This window comes from Onychostruthus taczanowskii, unplaced genomic scaffold (genome assembly GCF_017590055.1).
Source record: "Onychostruthus taczanowskii isolate IOZ18803 unplaced genomic scaffold, ASM1759005v1 scaffold12, whole genome shotgun sequence".
In the NCBI taxonomy this organism is placed as follows: Eukaryota; Metazoa; Chordata; class Aves; order Passeriformes; family Passeridae; genus Onychostruthus; species Onychostruthus taczanowskii.
Window position 1 is genome coordinate 4,651,600 of NW_024498351.1, and position 18,891 is coordinate 4,670,490.

At 41.6% G+C, this 18,891-nt stretch overlaps 1 protein-coding gene across 1 annotated transcript in view; it reads left to right on the plus strand.

The window, feature by feature from the left end:
* Positions 1-14,277, plus strand: part of FHDC1 (FH2 domain containing 1) — a 30,269-nt gene extending 15,992 nt beyond the window's left edge. The window contains exons 4-11 of the mRNA XM_041395754.1: positions 78-163; positions 245-345; positions 3,005-3,075; positions 3,193-3,300; positions 4,189-4,259; positions 6,565-6,682; positions 8,915-9,079; positions 12,229-14,277. Of these exons, the coding sequence (XP_041251688.1) occupies positions 78-163; positions 245-345; positions 3,005-3,075; positions 3,193-3,300; positions 4,189-4,259; positions 6,565-6,682; positions 8,915-9,079; positions 12,229-14,277 (2,769 nt within the window). The remainder of the gene's footprint in view (positions 1-77; positions 164-244; positions 346-3,004; positions 3,076-3,192; positions 3,301-4,188; positions 4,260-6,564; positions 6,683-8,914; positions 9,080-12,228) is intronic.
* Positions 14,278-18,891: the final 4,614 nt, after the last annotated feature.

Here is an 18,891-nt window from a genome sequence, read left to right on the forward strand (position 1 = left end):
GGTGTTGCCTTCCAAAGTCAGGTTAATCTCGATCTTTCATGAAATTCTTTGCTAGTGTTTTTTTTTCTATTTTCTAGGTAAAGAAATTAAAAGCCTTTGATGGAGATGTATCAAAACTGTCTCAAGCTGATTCCTTCATGTACTTACTAATCCAGGTGCCAAAGTAAGGAGATAGTTGGTTTGTTCTGTTTATGATAAGTGTTCTTTTTCGGCTGTCAGTTCTAAACCTGTTTGTGTACTCCAGCTATGCTCTTAGGATTGAAGCCATGGTGTTGGAGAGGGAGTTCTCACCCTCCTGTGCTTCTCTACAAGATGACATGAAAATTATAAGACGGGCAACAAAAGGTAATTAAATATGTTGGGACATGCCTAATACTCTTGTTTTTGTTAGCATGTTAATTAGTCTGCATTACGAAGACCAGAGCTTGAATTTCAGGTACCTTGGCTATTAAAAGGAGGCTAACTCCCCTCTGACAAATGCCATCAGGGTGTGCCTGGTGGATCTTTGCTTCCAAAATCAAAAATCTTGGAGACTTTGGGTACACTAGCAACAAATTCATGTTCAAAGCCTAAAAGGAATATGCCCTAAACTGACAGAAGCAAAAGTGTCTGTGACCAAATTAGGATGTCATCTTTTGAGTACAGTTTGCTCATTCCTGCACTGCTCTCCCTCTGATGGAATGTGGTTGTTACACCTCTCTTCTTATTCTTTCACAGATCCATAGAAAAAAATGACTATTTTCTCAATTTCTCTATAGGCCACTACCTTTTGAGGTGGCAGTATTGATTGGATAAAATCTTTATTTTAAAGAATACCTTTGCTATTCCTTGGTTTTCTGTTTTTGTTTTCTGTTTCTCTACATACCTGTTCTGCTCTTTACATTTCTCAAGTTTTGAACTGCTGCAGATGGCTGTTTGTTGGATACTGTAGTGTCTTCTACTCTGCAGGAAAATAGTTGATTTCCTGGTTCCAGTTAAACATTAATGCTGACCCTTTACAGTATCTTGAGTGCCACTTTGTCCTGTTCCTCAATATGAAATTCGTATTTCACGTTGGAAATTTTTTGACTGGCTACTAGATCACTGCTTAGGCTGCTTGTAGTGCTATAAAATGGTGCACTAATTAAAATATTTTATTATGAGCACTGGTGATTAGAATAGTCCTTTCAAGTGAAAGCAAAGGGCAAAAAAAGAATTTTCCCACCAGTGGGGACTGAACTTCTCATCGACTCTGGAAAGTGTTCTGTACTTAGGATTAGGTCTGAGTTTGGCCTTTTATTAGGATCTCTTTCAAATCATTGTTCTTTGTGTTTTGAGCAACAGACATATGTGAGGGAATATGTTATGTATAAAAGTAGCCACACCTTAATGTCCTTGGTGTCCTTCACCCAAGACATATGTAAACTGGTGCATTAATTCCCTCCAGAGAGGAGACACTTTGGTCTCCAGCTCCTGCAGCAGGCCAGTCACGCAAATCACTGACTGGGCCTTCCCTGTGTTCAGTCCACTTTGTCATGTGCTCTTCTCCTTTTGGTCTTTTCACTTCAGGGTTTGTTGATAGCCTGAAGTTGTTCAGGAATTATGTCTCCTTTCCTATTGCTGTCTCCTGGGTTTCTTTCCTGTAATTAAACGGAGAGAATATTTACTTCAACTTTAATGCTGATAATCACTAAGGGTTAGGATGGTCTAAACAGCCTGGTGGATTCTCATCTAGCCTGCAGATGGATGGATGTCACAGTGACATGGAGCAGGCTCTTGCTATGTGAAGTCTTTAGAAGTTGCCCTCTCCTCTTGGCCTTGTGAAATTTGCTATGCTCATATTTATCCTCTCCTCTCTCTTCCTCCTTGTGTCCTCACCTTGGATCTATCTTGTTAAATCAAAGGTTATTTAACTATTTCTGTGTTTGCAGATTGCCAGTATTGAAATACAAATGTTTAAGGGCTATGGGCTTCCAAAATGATTCATTACTGTATTGTGTGGATCAGCTGAATGCAGGATAAATTAAAGAATGTGGACTTGGGACCAAAATAGTTTTTAAAAGTATTTAGACTACAATCAAAAGTATTCCACCTTTTATTTCCTTCATTAGTATAACATTTAGTACCTTACATTACAATCAGCTCATAGTGATTTTCTTGCCATATGGGTAATTGCAAATTTGGAGTTGCTTGGTTTGCAGTGCCACATTTATTAACTCTTTACAGTTTTGAATTTCCACATCTTATTTCTAAGGCAATCCCTCTGGTGCACATACATTGTTTTTTGCACATATGTTGTTTTTTGCTCATATATGGCTGGGTGAAAAGGTGCATGAATTCAGATAGATCAGTACTGTGCATTTTGCAAAGAAATGAAGATACATACAAACCAGGCTTGTGTGATGGGAAAACTTTAAAAGGCTATTTTATTCCATGTGACTCTTTGTCACACTGAATATAACTTTGTGCTAAATCATCTTTGATATGACAAGTAAAACAAATACTGCTCTGAGTTGGTGATCATACAGAAATAAAATGATGATTCATAGTGGGAGTGGGATAAGCAAGGAAAATTTAAACATTGCCTGTTATCTTTTCAGGCCTTATGGCCAAGTCTCCTAAAAAAAGAGTAGTTGTTCAAAAGCCCTATCCTGGCAGATGGCAAATGGATCCTGCAGGGTGCAGAACACTTGCCTCACACTGGAATAATTAGTAGGTAGTGAGGATACTTAACCACTTGCATGAGGCACTTTGCACATTCAGGATTAAGCCCCAAATGTTTCCTTAGCTGGTGGAGGTTGCCTTGGAAATACTACACTTGCTAACTTAAAGTCTTGAGGTTTGTCAGTTGTGCTTGTGAATTGGAATTATATAGTACCATTATCTTTCCCATGACCTCTTCAATTTATTGGTGTTTCTTGTCAAATTAAAAAAAAAAAAAAAGCTCAAGATGAAAAGGAGCTTGGTAACTGACTATATTTCTAAGCAAACAATTGTTAAACAGCAATTTTCTTGCTCCTTACAGAGTTAATGACTTGTGAGGAGCTGCATTCCATATTGCACCTGGTCCTTCAGGCTGGGAATATTATGAATGCGGTAAGTGACATCCCAAAGGGAGATGGCTGCTGGACCATACTTCCTTGTTAGTGCTGCAGTGCTCTGATGTCATGCCTCAGCTTCTCATTTGCTTTTCTGCAAATTGTTTCTTTTTAGGGAGGTTATGCTGGCAATGCTGTTGGATTTAAACTGTCGTCACTGCTGAAGCTGGCAGACACAAAAGCAAACAAACCTGGGATGAGTCTGCTGCATTTTGTTGCTCTGGTATAGAAAAGCTATTTTGCTGGTATAAACAACCTCTACAAATATAGGTCCAGTAATTGATACACAATATAAGGGGCCATGTGCCTCCAAAAAAAGCAACTGCGTCACAGCTTTGATCTAATCTTCACCTTTCTTCTCCTGCCACAAAATACACCAAAAATTACCTCTACCTGGTTATCCTATTGGGAAACCCATGGAAAGCTTAAGTTTTAATATCATGTAGAAAGAAATCATATATCATACTTCTTCATTGTAGATTTTCTCTTATTATCCCAAATTCTTACACGGTGGAAGTGGCTTATTTTGATAAAAATTCTCTCCATCTTCCCATTGAATCTTTTGTGCAGCCTTCTTGATAGCTTTTTCTTCCTCCTTCAGTGACTGATGTGTGTGTTTTTAAAGCTGCTGCACACATTTTCAAGCTATTTTCCTTCCTTTCAAACTTTTTGATTTTAAAAGGGAGAGAGTTTAAATGCATCTATTTGACTTCGGTTATCTGTGTACAAACTGGCTTAAGAGATTTAATAGGGTATAAATTGATGTTTGTGCAGGAAGCATTGTATCTGCTTCAACAATGGCATCAGTAAATTGTTATTTCCCTGACATTCCTTATTAATACATCTGGCTTATGTTCACTGGCAGAAGCAGCTATTATTTTACAGTGCAGAATGGAAGCTGTTGTTTAACATCTCCAGTTCTGATCCCTGCTTTTCTTTAAGGGATGTCCTCCACTCAGTTGTGTTAGGATTGAATGGGAAGAAAAACAGTGCAAGAGAGAAACCTTTAAGTGCCCTCCCAGAAGCTTTAGAACTGCCAGACTGAGGGATTTTGGCGTGGTGGTGGAATGTTAATGGATTGTGTGTTTTGGTTTTGTTCTGTTTGTTTCAGGAAGCCCAAAAGAAAGATGCTGCTCTTCTCAACTTTTCAGAAAAAATTAGGAGTGTTCATGATGCCGCCAGGTGAGTTAAAAGAAAACTGAAAACTTATGGTTTGAGTGAAATTGGAATTTTCTCATTTGTGAAGCAATGAGGCTTATTTAGGAAAGTCTTGGCACAAAGCCAGGTCTTAGCAAATGTTTACTGTAGCTTTGAGGTCTTCATTTCCATTTACTAGCAGAAGTATGCCTGCAATGTGCCTTCAGGTATGAGGTTTTTGTATTACATGATCTCCACAGGTTTTTGGTGATTCTGTCAAATGCATGTGCCTGTTCATTACTTTCAATTGATTGAACTAAAATCATGATATTCTTTTTCCTTAAACTAATTTCCATCAGTTTCTGAGCAGGCTACAATACTTTTCCAAATCTGGTACCAGGGGCAGGTGCTGGCCCTGGCTTCACTTAGGTGCTTTTTGAGGTTTCATTTGCTGTCTTGGTTGGAAAATCTGAAGGGTTTGTGGCTCTGTATTTTTTCAGCTTAAAGTCTGAAGCTGCATAATTTTAAACTGAAGCTGATTCCTACCTCAGTAACTGTGCTTACTTTTGTGAGACAGTATGATCTAAATCTGAAACCTGGAAGCCAGCAATGCTGAAGTTCTGTTCCCAGTTTTGCTGCTTCCTTACTCTTGAGCTTACGGCAATCTATTTACATTCTTTTCCCAGCTGCAAAATGGATCCATTTTCTTAGATCTGATGGAAGGTTAAGTAATGTCTACAAAAGACTGAAATCTTCTGAGGAAAGGAGTGGCCATGGAGTTAATCAGAAAATTTTTGAGGGACCACCTGTGTGGCTCTCTGCCATCCAACCCACACACCTTTCTGGCAGTTTGCCATGTGGCCTGCTAGGGAATGTAGCTTTCCCCAGCATCCAAGCCCCCTGGCAAACAGGAGAGAAACAGGCAGAGTCCTAAATTTGGTGATATTTATTTTCTAACCACTTTGTTCTTTGATCACATTTGTTAACGTTGAAAATCTTCTGTTGTAACTCATGCCGAAGTCTATTCAAGGAGTGCACTTTGTACATGAAAATGAAACAAAATTAAATATGTACCTCACCACTGGGCATGAGGAAGGTCTTTAGAGAGGATTGTCATGTACAAGTTACTCATAAATCCACCCAGTTAGAGCGTGTTAAAACAACTACCATTACGTTCTTTACTTTTTGTTGTCTTTCCTTCTTTACTTGTAGGGCATCCTCTTCCTCCTTCACAAGCAGAAAAATGTAGCCTGTGTTTTCTACTGCTTTTCTTACTTGCAAAACCACCATGTTTTCCCAAAACAGGGAACTAAGCCTTGCAGATGAAGTACACAGAGAAAAGTCAGCACACATGATACAAATTTGTGTGTACTGACAAACTTACAGGTGCATCACCATCTGCTGCCATGTGCGTTTCAGTCACGCTGCCACAAGTTCTTCAGCTTTAGCGTTTGAAAGTCGTGCTGCTGGTGAGACAGCCTTAGGAGGAGCATGTGTACAGTTGTTAGTTCTTATCACTTGGCTAACTGCTTCAATTCCTAGGCAAAGTTTAGTTCTCTTGTGAAGGAAATGCCATAGGTTTAGAAGCATTTACCCTCGAAGTGACTGGGAGGTTTAGGTGGGAGCTCATGTTGTATGGAATGTGGGTCTCCCAGGACAATGCTTAGTTTACACCAGATCACATTCCTGTGATCTTCAGTTTCTGAGTTCCCTTTTCACAGCAGCAGCTTCACTGCTGGTGTTTAGTAGAAGGATGAAATCTTGTAACTGCGGGGTTAAGACTGTGGGTTGCATTGCTGTGACTGCTTAGAAGAGTGTAATGCGCAATTTCAGGATGCCAGATGGTACTGCCAAAATCAGTAGTCCTGGCTGATGGTCTCTTGTGACCCCCTTTTTGTGGTACCTCCTGCACTCAAACAGTCATGTAGTCAGTTGGACCAAGCAAAGGATCCATCTGGAACAAATAGGCTTTTTCCTTTTCCTAGGTTAATTTTCACTTCATGGAGGTGGCTGGCCATCTCGAAAATGAGCGCTAGGCACCAGGAGAGAAAAGGAACACCTGGGCAGAGGCAGGGCAGCAGTAACCTTTCTAAGGTTAGGTGGGTAGGACTGGCTGGAGTTAATCATGAAACCACACCCCATGGGAATCTTTTCAGGTTGCAAATAAGAAGAAATGTGCTTATCTCTCTCCTAATTTTCAGTGTCTACTCTGGAAATGTTTCCTGAACAGGCAGGTCTTGTTTGATAGCCTGTTTGCACCTCATGTAAAGCATCCACTTTTGCAGTTGTGGCTAACCTGTGGGCCACTCCTTCTCTTTTGATAAATGTTCTCTGTACGTGCTATTTTTAGGTTATCCATTGATAGTGTAGAAGCAGAGCTGCACTCGCTGTCTGTCAAGACAAGATCTGTTAAAGACAGCGTCCGACGAGACCCAAAACTCTTTCACCAGATGGAAAACTTTCTCCAGGTTTGTAGGATATCTGTGTTAATGTGTTCCTGCTGCCTGAATACAGCAGCATTCTTCAGCTGAATGTCATTTGTGTGGACCTGTCAATAAACAGAAGCACTGTTTTAATATGCCTAGCCTGTCAGTTGTACAAAGGTGTTCCAGCCTCACGCTGTTTGTCAAGTAAGATTGTTGGAAGGGCTGTGTTTTTACAGGGAGGGATACTGAGTGTACATTGCCCAAGGCTTGTTAGGCAAACGTGTTTGGTGCGTGCGAAGTTACTGATGAAGATCAGTAGTTAAAATATAAGACAATTTGCAGTGGTCTATGGTTTTGTACTTTGCACCTGCCCAAAATATAATGTCTGCATGTTACATTATTCTGGAGCACATCAGTTTTAGCTGAGGGTGTGCTGAGGGATGAATCTTGTTTGCTGGGTGACTGAAGAGATATTGCTAGAAGCTGGAAGGTTAAGAGACTCTTTTCTCTACTAATTTACCCTTAACACAGAGTATCTTATTCAGAGCCATACCATTATGTCCGTGTGAGTTCTCCTTTTTCTTATTTTATTAAGTACTGCAGTGACTTTACAGGCCTGGATGTATATAGCACTTACCTTGGAAGCAGAGATCTTGGTATTTTCTGAGTATGTGGTGATGCCTTGAGAAATACATATAATACTTCAATTAAATTATTTTTTCTGCCTCACACTACAGGTAATTATTAAAAGTAAGAAGGCAGGTGTTGATCTGGAACTTAACCCGCCCTGATTTTCAACTTGCAAATGTAGTTAATAGTCCCTGTAGTTTTCCAGGAGATGAAAAGCTGATGAAGAAAGGGGCAGGTTAAGATTGAAATACTTGTCCTCATTCACTCTGAATTGTTGGCTTTTATCCATTTCACCCAGACTCTTTAACGTTATGTTTTAACATGTTTGGGATTTTTAAAAATTTAATAGGTGGTTTTATGTAAAACTACAACCTTGTTTAGGCCACATTCCAAAAGAAATGTTGGGGAAAAAATAATTTTACAAATGCATACCTTGCATAAGCACTTCCGGATTTTGTTTCTAAATTACAGGTGATAACCAAGCTGATCTAAAAGTCAGCTTTGATTATTTCACCCTTGTGAATAAATTCCTGAAATATGTGGGAGGAACTATTCTTTTATGTATGCTTTTATCAGTTGTCCAGTTTATCTTCAGATTTTATTGTGGGAATTTTTTCCTTCTCTTTTTTCCTTTTTTTTTTTTTTAAGACTAGCAAATCATATTTGTTCCTAACCTAACCTAGTGGTATAATTTTCCAAGTAATTCCTGAAAGCAGGTTTGGATTAAGTGATCACCAGTGCCTTCAGCTGCATTTTCCCACCCCAGTGCTACATTATGAAAAATATGTAGGTGACTATGAGTTAGAGATTTGTCTGAAAAATTAACTTTTCTTCTCAGGTTACTTTCAGCTACAGGTGGTGTCAGATGGGGGATTGTGCAAGAATAGAAGTGGATTGCTGGTGATGCAGATAGAGGAGACAGGGCACCTGATCAAAGTGTTTTAAGGAGTTCTGCTGCTCAAAGTCTAATCACAGCCTCATTCTCTTCCTCCTGAATCTTCTTCCGCTAAACTATTCCCATCCTGTCTATATTGCTCTACACTTACGATTCAAAGTGCTACTTTAGGGGAATATTTTCTGGATGTGTTAAAATAGATGTAATTTCAGTGGTTCCTTACCTTTCAAGTACAAAAAGCTTTTTTATTGTGGTCTAGGGTCACCTTAGGAAGGAATTGATTTTGTGATGTATATCCATGAATCAGTTCATGTGTGTTTTTGCAAAAGTGGGGAGGAGGAATTAATCCTTCATGCTTAGTTGAGGGTTGCAGGGGAAATGGGAAAATAAGGAATGAGGAGCTTTTAAGGAGCTCCCAGGAGGTCTGTCAGTGTTCTAGTACAGTCTTTGATTTTACTAATCTAAAACTTAAAGCAGTAAGTTTTTTTGTTCAAGGGCTGTTGAGCTTTTTCATGGTTTCCATCCTAGTCACTAGAATGTACATTTTGATTGATCCATTTTTCCTGACCTTTACTCAGTTTGCTGAAATTGCATGTGTCCATTTGTTAGTACGAGATCTCCTTCAAAATTTTAATTTCCTGGGCTCTGTAGCAGCTTCTAGTTGGAACATGATTTTCATAAGTTCCTAATATATACATGACCTGTTGTGACTTTTATTTTTCTGTCTGGTTCATGTGTGTATGCTACAGTTTGCTGTAAGGCATCTAAAGGAGCTTGAACACCAGAAACGAGAACTGCAAAAGGAGGGAAATGCTCTCATTGACTTTTTCTGTGAAGACAAAGAAACTATGAAGTTGGATGAATGTTTCCAGATATTTAGGGACTTCTGCATAAGATTCAACACATCTGTTAAGGTCAGTGTGCTGAATGAGATTCTCACACTTTTGAAATGGATGTTGGCTCACGTGAATTAAGTTGGTTTTTCTGCTTAAGGGGCATTTTGTATTGTGTAGTATTTGATCTATTTGCTCAAATGGCTACAGAAAACTCCACTCCTACAAGCGTTCCTTGCCAGAAGCCAGGTGGTAATGGCCATTGTGAGCAGCCCTGCTGCTCTGCATCTTCTGTTTCAGGCGGTCAAGACCACCGGGATGATACATCAGGGTTCTTCATTTGCCTGCTTATAAGTGGGCCCCTCCCTTCTGTTTTGGTGAGGAGGCTGGTGACTGCTAAGCTGAGCTGTGAGACAGATTGCACAGATTTCCTGACTCTGGGTCGCTGCTCAGGTGTTGGCCTGGTAGTGTTGGATCATTGGAAAGGCCCTGAGGCGTGGCACGCCATTCCTTGGATGTACCTGCCTGAATCGGTACTAGCTCGGGCTCTCCACTGCCTTCCTTTACATGGCTAGAAGCACTAGCCATGTAAAGTAAGGGCAGTGTATTCTACTTTGTCCTTTCAAAGGACTTTTGTGGGTGAAAACTTCTAACAGGCCTATGGCAGCAAGATACCTTATCCCCAGTGTGAGCATTCATTCACTGAGTACCCTAAATTGGTCCTAAATAATTCAGAAAATGTACTAAGATGGAGAAGTAGTATTGGCATTGGTTACAGTTTTGGTGCAGCAAAGTCTGTCTATTGTTACAGATATTTCTTAGGTCTTTATAAATAGCATGAATTAGTTGGATCAGTGCCCTTTTGCAATCTGCATTTGGCAGCACTTTGGATAAAAGCTTTGGTTCAGAAGGAAGAGAACAGTGTCGATTCAGAGCGAGCTGACAGGATGTTCAGCTAATGTGCCTGTTGTACCATTAGTTTACCTAACCCTTACCACCTGAGACAACACGTAGTTACAGGAGGGTGAATGTTGCACAAATGTCTAAAAATAAATTGTGATAGCTGTCGCTGTCAGTTTAGCAAGAGGTGACTTCCATATATGTTCAAATATTGGGGATTGAGGATTTCATTCCTAGTCACATATTACAAGTGGTGGATGGATAGCTATGACTTTTGAGGTCCCCTCTTTGTAGTAAGCAGCTACACTCTAAAAAATGACAAATTAGACTCTTGCTTGCAAATTTTGAGATGATTTGCTTGCTAACTGTGGATTGACCACTGTTCCTACAACATTACCAGAGCAATTTAGAATAAAAATGGCAGTTTTGACAAAAGAATGTGATGTGTAGACAGCACATCCAACAGACTAAAAAGATGGCTGGTACCACCATGGCCATGTGCACATATTTCAAATGCTTAAACATTTTTTGCAATTTTTTGGCATGTCTAACTATGTGCTTAAATTAGGTTTTTCATCTGAGTAAAATCTCCTAAAACATGTTCTGGGTGAGGTTAAAATATTCTTTTTCTAATATGGAATATGGTATTAGTATCTGCAACTATTTTTAACCATTTCTCTTGACAATGGTGTATTTAAAGTTGAGCTTTAGCATTTGGCAAGAATTCATTCTGTAATTCCATACCTGTGAAAGAAAGCTTCCTGCCAAACATTTTTCCTGAAATGCAAGTTTTTTCTTTTTCCTTTCTTAGATGTTCAGGTTTCTTAGGTCTCTAATGCATCCTATCTTTCAGAGCCCAGTGTAGTCTCAAATCCGCTTTAAGAGGTGTAGATTAATCCATTCATCCCAAAGCATTAGGCTTTTGTTTACTGAAAGCTTTCAGGTGACTTTTCCTACTGGTGCAGCTCTTCTGTTGTCACAACAATGGCAAGATCAAACTACACAGAGCTTTAGACAAATAAAGGTGTGATTTTTTTAAACGGCGTGTCATTGATTAGACCAGATTTTACAACGCGCTGGAAAATCATATAATTTTTGAATTCTCTGTCAGGACTAGCCTCTTCCTTCTTTCTTTTGCTACAGCTGTACTGGCTGCAGCAAGCCAAGTTCTTCATTTCAGAAAGTAACCCAGAAAGTTCAACCAAAGGTGCAGTTAGATTAAATCTGAAGCCTAGAGGTAACAGTCAAAATGCTGATAGTCACAGTAAATCACTGCTAATTATTTTAGTAAAAAGATGTTTACTGTGTTGTCTTTCAAATTCAAACTACCTCTTCTATGGCTTCCTGAACCAAAATCCCTCAGTTTAGCTGCCAAAATCTCCATCCTACCTTGGGCAATCTCTGTACTACAGTTGCCAGTTTTTGAAACCGACAGTGATTATGAGATCCAAAATTGAAGCGAGACATTGATTGATGGTCCCTGAGTGGTGTCAGTTGATGTCTAAGTATCGTGAGGCATTGTGTTAACTTTTCTATTTGCCTTCATATGCAATTAAGCAATGCCTTTTTGCAAAATTTTCATTCTGCAATGGTAGAGGAAAGTATCACTGTGCAGAAGTTGGACTTGCTGAGGAACAATTGCAGTTGTAGTGAGGTAGGTTGGAAAAACCATGTTGGCTGTGTGCTGGTCAGACAAGTTTGTCTTAAAATATGGATGTAAAGATTAAATAGAGGTTTACTCACTTGTTAAGACTGCCACTTTTAAACTTGGTGAGGACTTGGTCTCTCCATCTTACATCTGGAATTCTTTGGCTCAACCAAAGTGTGGTTGGGCCCTGGAACAGGATGCCCAGGGAAGAGATCATGGTGCCAAGCCTGACAGAATTGAAGTGTTTGGACAACGCTCTCAGGCACATGGTGTGACTCTTGGGGATGCTCCTGTCCAGGGTCAGGGGTTGAATTCAGTGATTTCTGTGGGTCCCTTCCAACTCAGCATATTCTGTAATTCTAAGATGTGAAATCTGCTTGAGTTTGATGGGTCAATTTGTTGATCTTTGCAAAGTCTGGTGCAATTTTTGCATACGCTGACCAGACGAATGTGTTGTCCCATTAGTTATGTAGGGAGCTGCTCTCCACAGGGTTAGTGGTTGCAGGCTGTGGTTGCCACAGTGATTTCATGCATGTGTATGTATTGGAGGTTGGGAGTGGGTGATAGCAGTAGGAGCTAACTTCGATGGGAAGGAGTAAAGGGAGAGAGGAAGGAGTGTGTCTTGTTCTTATGCATAGGACACTGTCCTCTGAGACATGTATTTGTGATTTTCCTCCTTCAGGAGAATAGGGAACGAGAGATGCAGGAACTTCATAGTCTGCAAAGGCGAAAGGAGCTGGAGGAGAAGCGTCGATCCTGGGCCGCTGGAGAGCTTGGGAGCTTTGGGCGGAGCAGTAGTGAAAATGATGTAGAGATGTTGGCTAAAAATGGACTTGGAGAATTTCTTCCCTTCTTGCAGCAGAGGCCTCAAAGCCCTTTGTACAGAAACACAAATTCCAGACGCTCTCGACTTTCTTTGGGGGTGACTGCAGACAGGGAGTTGCAGAGTTTCCTGGAAATCGCCAAAGATGAGGATCCAAACAAGTTTAACAGCCTTCCCCGTGCAAACACCCGACAAGCAAAACCTAACGTAGCCTGGACGGAATCCAAAGAAACGAGAGATCTCAACTTAAATACCTTGCACTTACACCAACAGTCTGAAATGGAAGTGAAAAGTGGTGGCTCCGTGCAGGTGCCTCCAGATCAGCCCAGTCACCTCAGCAGCTCAGCCAGTCCTGGTGCCCATTACTCACAGAGGAGCACCGACTACAGCTTGCACACTTCCAACGTGTCCTGTGAGGAGTCCACAGATATAAATGCTCTGGCCCTTGCAATTGAGGAGCGTGAACTTGTTAAAGGGTTACGTAAGTTTGATATTCAAGGAGCAAAGCCTGCAGAAGATGCACCTTTAATATATTTAGAGGATGCTGGTGGGACAGACCTGGAGACTCTGGATGATCTAAGCTTCCATTCCCTGAGCACTGCCGATGACGAGCTGCCTCCAGCTTGCAGGACTTCCAGAGAGGTCCGTGACCATCAAGCCAAGGCAGTGGGTTGCAAGACTGAAGCTTTAGAGCCCAGCAGCAGCAGCCCTATGTCTATGGATACAAGTGTTTCAGGAAGTAGGGAAGATGGGCCAGTGTGCTACATGTCAGATACCACGACTGATTGTTCTTTGACGTTGGACTCTGAAGAGGGAAATGATTTTAAATTGGCAGGCAACGAAATAAGAAATGAGGCTGGCAAAGCATGCTCTTCTGGCAGTGATGCTCAACACAAGGCAAGATCATTCTTCTCAAACCTGAATTCCACCTCTGACAAAGACCTGTCTCTTCACACTTCTGCCAATGATAAGGATGATGCTGATAGCAAGCACACCCTTCCTAAAGAAAAATCCATAAAAAATAAAGATCTAGCAGGACCAAAGACAAACTCTCTAAAAGATCGATCTCCAAGCTCCACAAAATCCAGTGGCACTCGCCCTAGCCACACAGGTCCTTCCAGACCTGTCAGAACTTTGAATGCCTCTGAGAATGAAAGTATGAGGAAAGTGGTGCCTATTTCTCGGTCAAACAGGGCACCCAGCAGTGTGAAAAAGCCGGAAGCCAAGCCAGCCCTTCGTGAAGGCAGTACAGTGGAAAGTCGGCTGTCTCATCGCAGCTCTGTCCGAGGCACAACAGACACGCTGCCAAGAAGTCCCTACAGGCACAGCATGTCGGTAGAAGAGCCAAAGTTACGAAGGGGCACTGTCACCTCAAGCAGTGCTCATTTCGAGAGAGATAGAGTCGCTCTCAAGAAGCCAATCTCCAAACCCATTACCAGGAGTAATGTCAAATCAAAGACAGATGAAACAAAGATGTGTCGTTCCAGTGTAAAACCCCAGACCCCTGCAGATGACACCAAGGTTGCCACAGTCAGTATTCCCAAAGCACCACCTGCTGTCCCAAACTTTGCAAGGAATACAGTGGCCTCTTCTTCAAAGCGTGCAAAAGTGGATCTATCCAGCTCATCCAGACCTCCACCCATCACAAGGTCTGTGTCCCAGAGGCTGCCTAAAGTGAAGCCAGCAGCAACCTCTGATGATCCAAATCCAAAGGAGAACAGTGTGAGTACCTTAAAGAGAGCAAGTAGTGCAAGAGTGGTTGGAAGAAGCATCCTGCAGGGAGAAGCTGTCAGCACAAAAGCAGAGCCTGCACCAAAGGAACAGGGAACAGTGGAAAAGGCATCTCTTAAACTGAAGGATGCAAACCGAACCACAATTGGTAAAATCTTGAAGCCGTTATTGAAATAAGGGAGAGGGGTTTTTCAGCCTTGGAATGTGAACACTTGTCCAAGCACTGGATGTCTGTGTAGTGAAATTCCTTAAAACACTAACCTTGCCAATACATGGCATCATGTGCTTATTGAAGTACAGCACACTGTTGGAAAAGGGCAAGTAGCTGTGTTCTGGTCTAAATCCTTCTTTATGAATTTGAATGTATTTAAAGCTACTTTGATGGCAAGTGAGCAGAACAGCAAATCTTTGCATTTTTGATAAAAAAAGTTACCAAAAGCCAAAAAGTTTTAAGAAGTTTTAACTACGAGATGAAACACTTTGTGACAGAAAACATGGATTAAGGCCAGTTTTTTTGTGTACATAAGATTCTTCCTAGGACTCAAGCCTTTGTGCTTGTTGGTTTCTTATTTGATGTCAAAATGAATCTTGTGGAACAGTACTGAAATGAACTTAGGTGATTGTGCTTTCCATTGCTTTCAATTCCTTGGATTTGGGGGCTCTTTTTGCCTGTTGCAAAGTCCATTGCTGGCAATTGGACACACTGGGAACTGCTGGCCAAAAAATTGTAAAACAAGACGTTTGCTGTTTATGGCTGTCTTTAACCTCCCTGAAGAATTTATAGCATGTTTTATGAACGTGTGTGTGTGTCTGGGGAAGGCTTTCTGCTGGGCAGGAGGCTTGTTCTCCAAGAATGTGGCTGCATTGTCTTGCATGCACAAGTGGATATGGCTGGTGCTGCATTGGGTAGCACAGCTGGAGGCTGTGCCTGTTGGAAGGGCCATTGGCATGATGACTACTCCTGACTTGTTTTGATCACAAGCAAACTTGCCAGCTTTTGGTCATACAGAAGTGCCATATATTTATGATACATATCAGGATGTTTGCAGTTCAGCTCTTGAAGGCTGCAATGCAGTGCCGAGCACTTTCTTACCATTCCATGTTTCCACTGGTTTGTATACTACCAAACTACTTGAATGTTGCAATGGCTCTGATTGAGCCATTAGTTTCCCTGCCTCCTCCCCCTCCTACTCCTCCTCCTCCTCCTCCTTCTCCACTCCTTCTCCTTGTCAACAAGAATATTTAGCATGAAACACAGAGCTTACGCATGACAATGTTTTTGTAGAGTTCTTTGGTTGCTTAAAATGTGGTTTTTAATGTTTAAAGACTCTAAAGGAATTAAACTAGCATTTGATAAGCTTTTTGCAAAGTAAAAACACCCCTTTTTACCTGCAGATACAAATTTTAACTTCTGTCAGACTGAGATACAGAGAATGAGGGAAAACTCATTCAGCATGCGGTGCATCTTCTCAAGAGAAATGTATTTAGATGGGGAAAGTGCTGTTCTCCTAAGCATTTTATTTAAAGAATTGCCTTTTATTCACTTATGAATGAAGCCTCATTTAAGAATAAAATAAAAAACAAAAGGGAAATCTCTTTGGACAAGTGGCATTGATATACTAGTGCTAGATCTGTTTGTCTGCTCTATCCCTCTGTGCTGGGAGAGTGTAATTCAATGAGAATGAGCTCACATGCTTCTCACGGGCTGGTATCAGGGACAGCTAACTTTGAGGTTTGAACCTGGCAAGGGGCCTTTGGCTCCTCCCACACACCAGCCAGTCTTGATGCAGACATCATACCCAAACACCATAAAGTATTGCACAGGGCTTCTTGTTTGAGTCTGTCCCACAGGGAGAATTTATAGAGCCCATTTTTCTGTGAGGGCAAATATTTTGCTTTTTGGATAAGCTTTTTGGATACTGCCTCCATTTGGGTTAGATACAAAAGCATCTCCCTTCTTATTTGTATCTGTGTGGATGTATGCACATCTGCAAGAGCAGATGATTGACATTTTTCCTCTTTTTTTTCTTTTTTTCTTTTTTTTTTTTAAGAAACCAACAAATTTTATTGGTAGCAAGCTTGGAAAGTAATTTAAATGTGTTTGGAACATGTAAATAAATTTCTATAAATCCGTGTAAAAGAAAACCGACTGTATTTAATGGAACATTTATACATTTCGGAGTAACTTGGTAGTTTAATAAAGTTCCCATTTACTGGGTATGAGGTTTGTACTTTCTCCTTTCTATTACACTCTTGGCTTTGGTCCTGGAGATCTCAGGCAACTGACTCTGGGTGGGTGACTGTGGGAAGGACTCTACAGCAGAAATCGTGGTATTTGAAATCCTGGGTTTGTTTTTATATCGAGACATGCAGTTGAACTGCAGTTTCTGAACATTTCTGGGCTGGGACTTTCTGCACAGGTTTGGGTATAACATAGGAGGCATTAGATGGTAGATGCAGCACTTTGTGTACACACTGTATGTTGTGGCCAAGACAAATGTTCATGGCACTAACAAGTCTGGATCTGTCGCTATCTTCATGCCTTTGAGCTTAGCACGCTTTATTGAGAAATTCTGGTCTACAGCTCCCAGGACTGTGGAAATACAGAACAGCCTGTTTTGCAGGAGCATGTGGTGACTTTTGCACTGCAATTGTGAATTTTTCAGTTTTGTCCCATTCTCCCATTATTTTTCCTTCTTTATTGCATATGAAAGAACATCTATTCAGCAGGGAAAAAAAAGCTAAATCCAGCCAGCCTCTTTGTCCTCAGGGAACACTTCCTCTTCTCTGCTATGGAAATCATTTCTGGACTGGAATTGCTGCTTTTTGCAAACTTGTTTAGCCCCTGACTTTTCTAGTTTGGTGAGTGTCTCTCCCCGTTTGGAGTGGCAAGCACCTGCTGTCTGCCAGCGCTGAGTGACGGCTGCTGGTGGAATCTACGTGGGAAAGCCCTTCACCATCAAAAGGTGTGTCTCAAAAGTTTGTTTTTTTAAACTTCATTTTTATGTCAAAAGGGTTTATAATTACCAATTCATTATTTAAACTACCAGGTGTCAGAGACAGCAATGCCCTGTAGGTTAAATTTCCCATGCCATACAATTTTCCCAAAGGCTACCAGGGCATGGCACTCACCTGGTTGCAGTTGGCTTTCAGAAAAGGACCGAGACCTTGTCTCCTGCTTGGATCTACTGAGTGCTGATGCTTCTGACTGTGACTTGGGTCCATCAATCTCTTCTGGTCACTACTGTGGTGGCAGTAGTGAAATGAAGTGGGGGAGCCCAGGGGACCATGAGGGTAATCTGGAGCTGTGGAGCTGGTGAAGATTGAGAGATAGAGGGAAGCTGTGGGAGTAAGAGGTGCTGATTCATACTTGGAGGAATTTAATATTCACATCTCATGTGGGAACTGCATACAAATGAGGGGCTCGGTGGATCCCTCATTACAACAGCTCATTAAATTATCAAGAAAGACAGAAAGGGTTCCCATCACACCTCCCACAGTGTACAAGCCTGGACTATGTCATTCAAAATAACCCTTCAGTATCTTTCTAATCTTAGGGTCTGTCTGAGTGGATGGATGCAGACAGCCACACGCTGGCTCCTGCCTAACCCTTCCCGAGCCAGCTCAGTGCTGGGGATGTTCCCTGGGCACTGACCCCGAGCTCCCAGCCCGGGGTATCACTGCACATCCTCCCGGGCTCGGTGCCTGCGGCTCGGCCAGCCCTGCCCAGAGCCCCGCTGCCCACCCCGGCAGGGCCTGCCTGCTGCTGCTTGTGAGAACGTAATCCCTGTGAGAGAGGCCCAGCTGAACACTGCTCCTTTCAGATTTGGCTGCACAATGTTTTCCATTAACTTGATACATGCTGTTTACATCCTCCTGCTGCTAGCGCCAGAGATAACTGCCTTGGGAACAGCTCCCTACAGGTATTGTTAACAGCTGCTGGAAACAAAGGAGTTTGTTCTAGCCACGTCACTATCTAAATAGCCAAAAATACGTTACTTTTTTATTACTTGCAAGCTGATATTAAAAACTCTGTTGCGTTCCCCGGGTTGAAAGATGCATTCTGGAAATCTTGTATGCTTTTAAAGCTGGCAGCTAAAGAAGTATCTGTGCAAGCCTAAAAGAAAGTGACACTGAGGCAAAGGAATATATGAAGGTACTTGCTGCAAGGTGTGTGATTGGCACCATCAGCATCAAATACTTCCACTCAGAGAAGGTTTCAAGCCTGTGGTTGTTCCTTGCCATACAATTGGTTTCCATGCCTTTTCAGCCTGAAGGCTGAGGTTGCAGGATAGGCATTGGTTGTGTCAGCCGGCAACTTGCTCTGATTTAAAAAAAAGAAAACAAAAATCCTCAATCTGCAGCTGCTGATGTCCTGAGTTTCAGCATGGAAGCACTGGAGATATGAGCAGGTTTACTTTAGTGCTGTTGTTCAGGGTGAGGTTGGCAGTGGCTGAGCAAATGCTCAGCGAGGGTGGCCTTGTGTGCATGGAGGGGAGAGAGTTACATGAGTTTCTGAGACCGTTCACACCATCTGAAGCAGACAGACTCCCTTTGAACAGAGATGTGCCTCTTCTGCTTTTGATCAGGTCTGAACAATAGCTCCTTGTTTGTCCTATTCTATCCTTACTTGTTGGGAACAGGAGTGGAAAAAAGCAAGAAACTTTGATGCCTCCTCATGGGTCAAGTGGAGCAAAGATATAAACTCTACCTACTTTGGTTTTTGTCTTTTTAAACAATAGGACTTTGACTCATAAATAGAGCTGTTAGCTTCAAATAACTCTCTGCTGC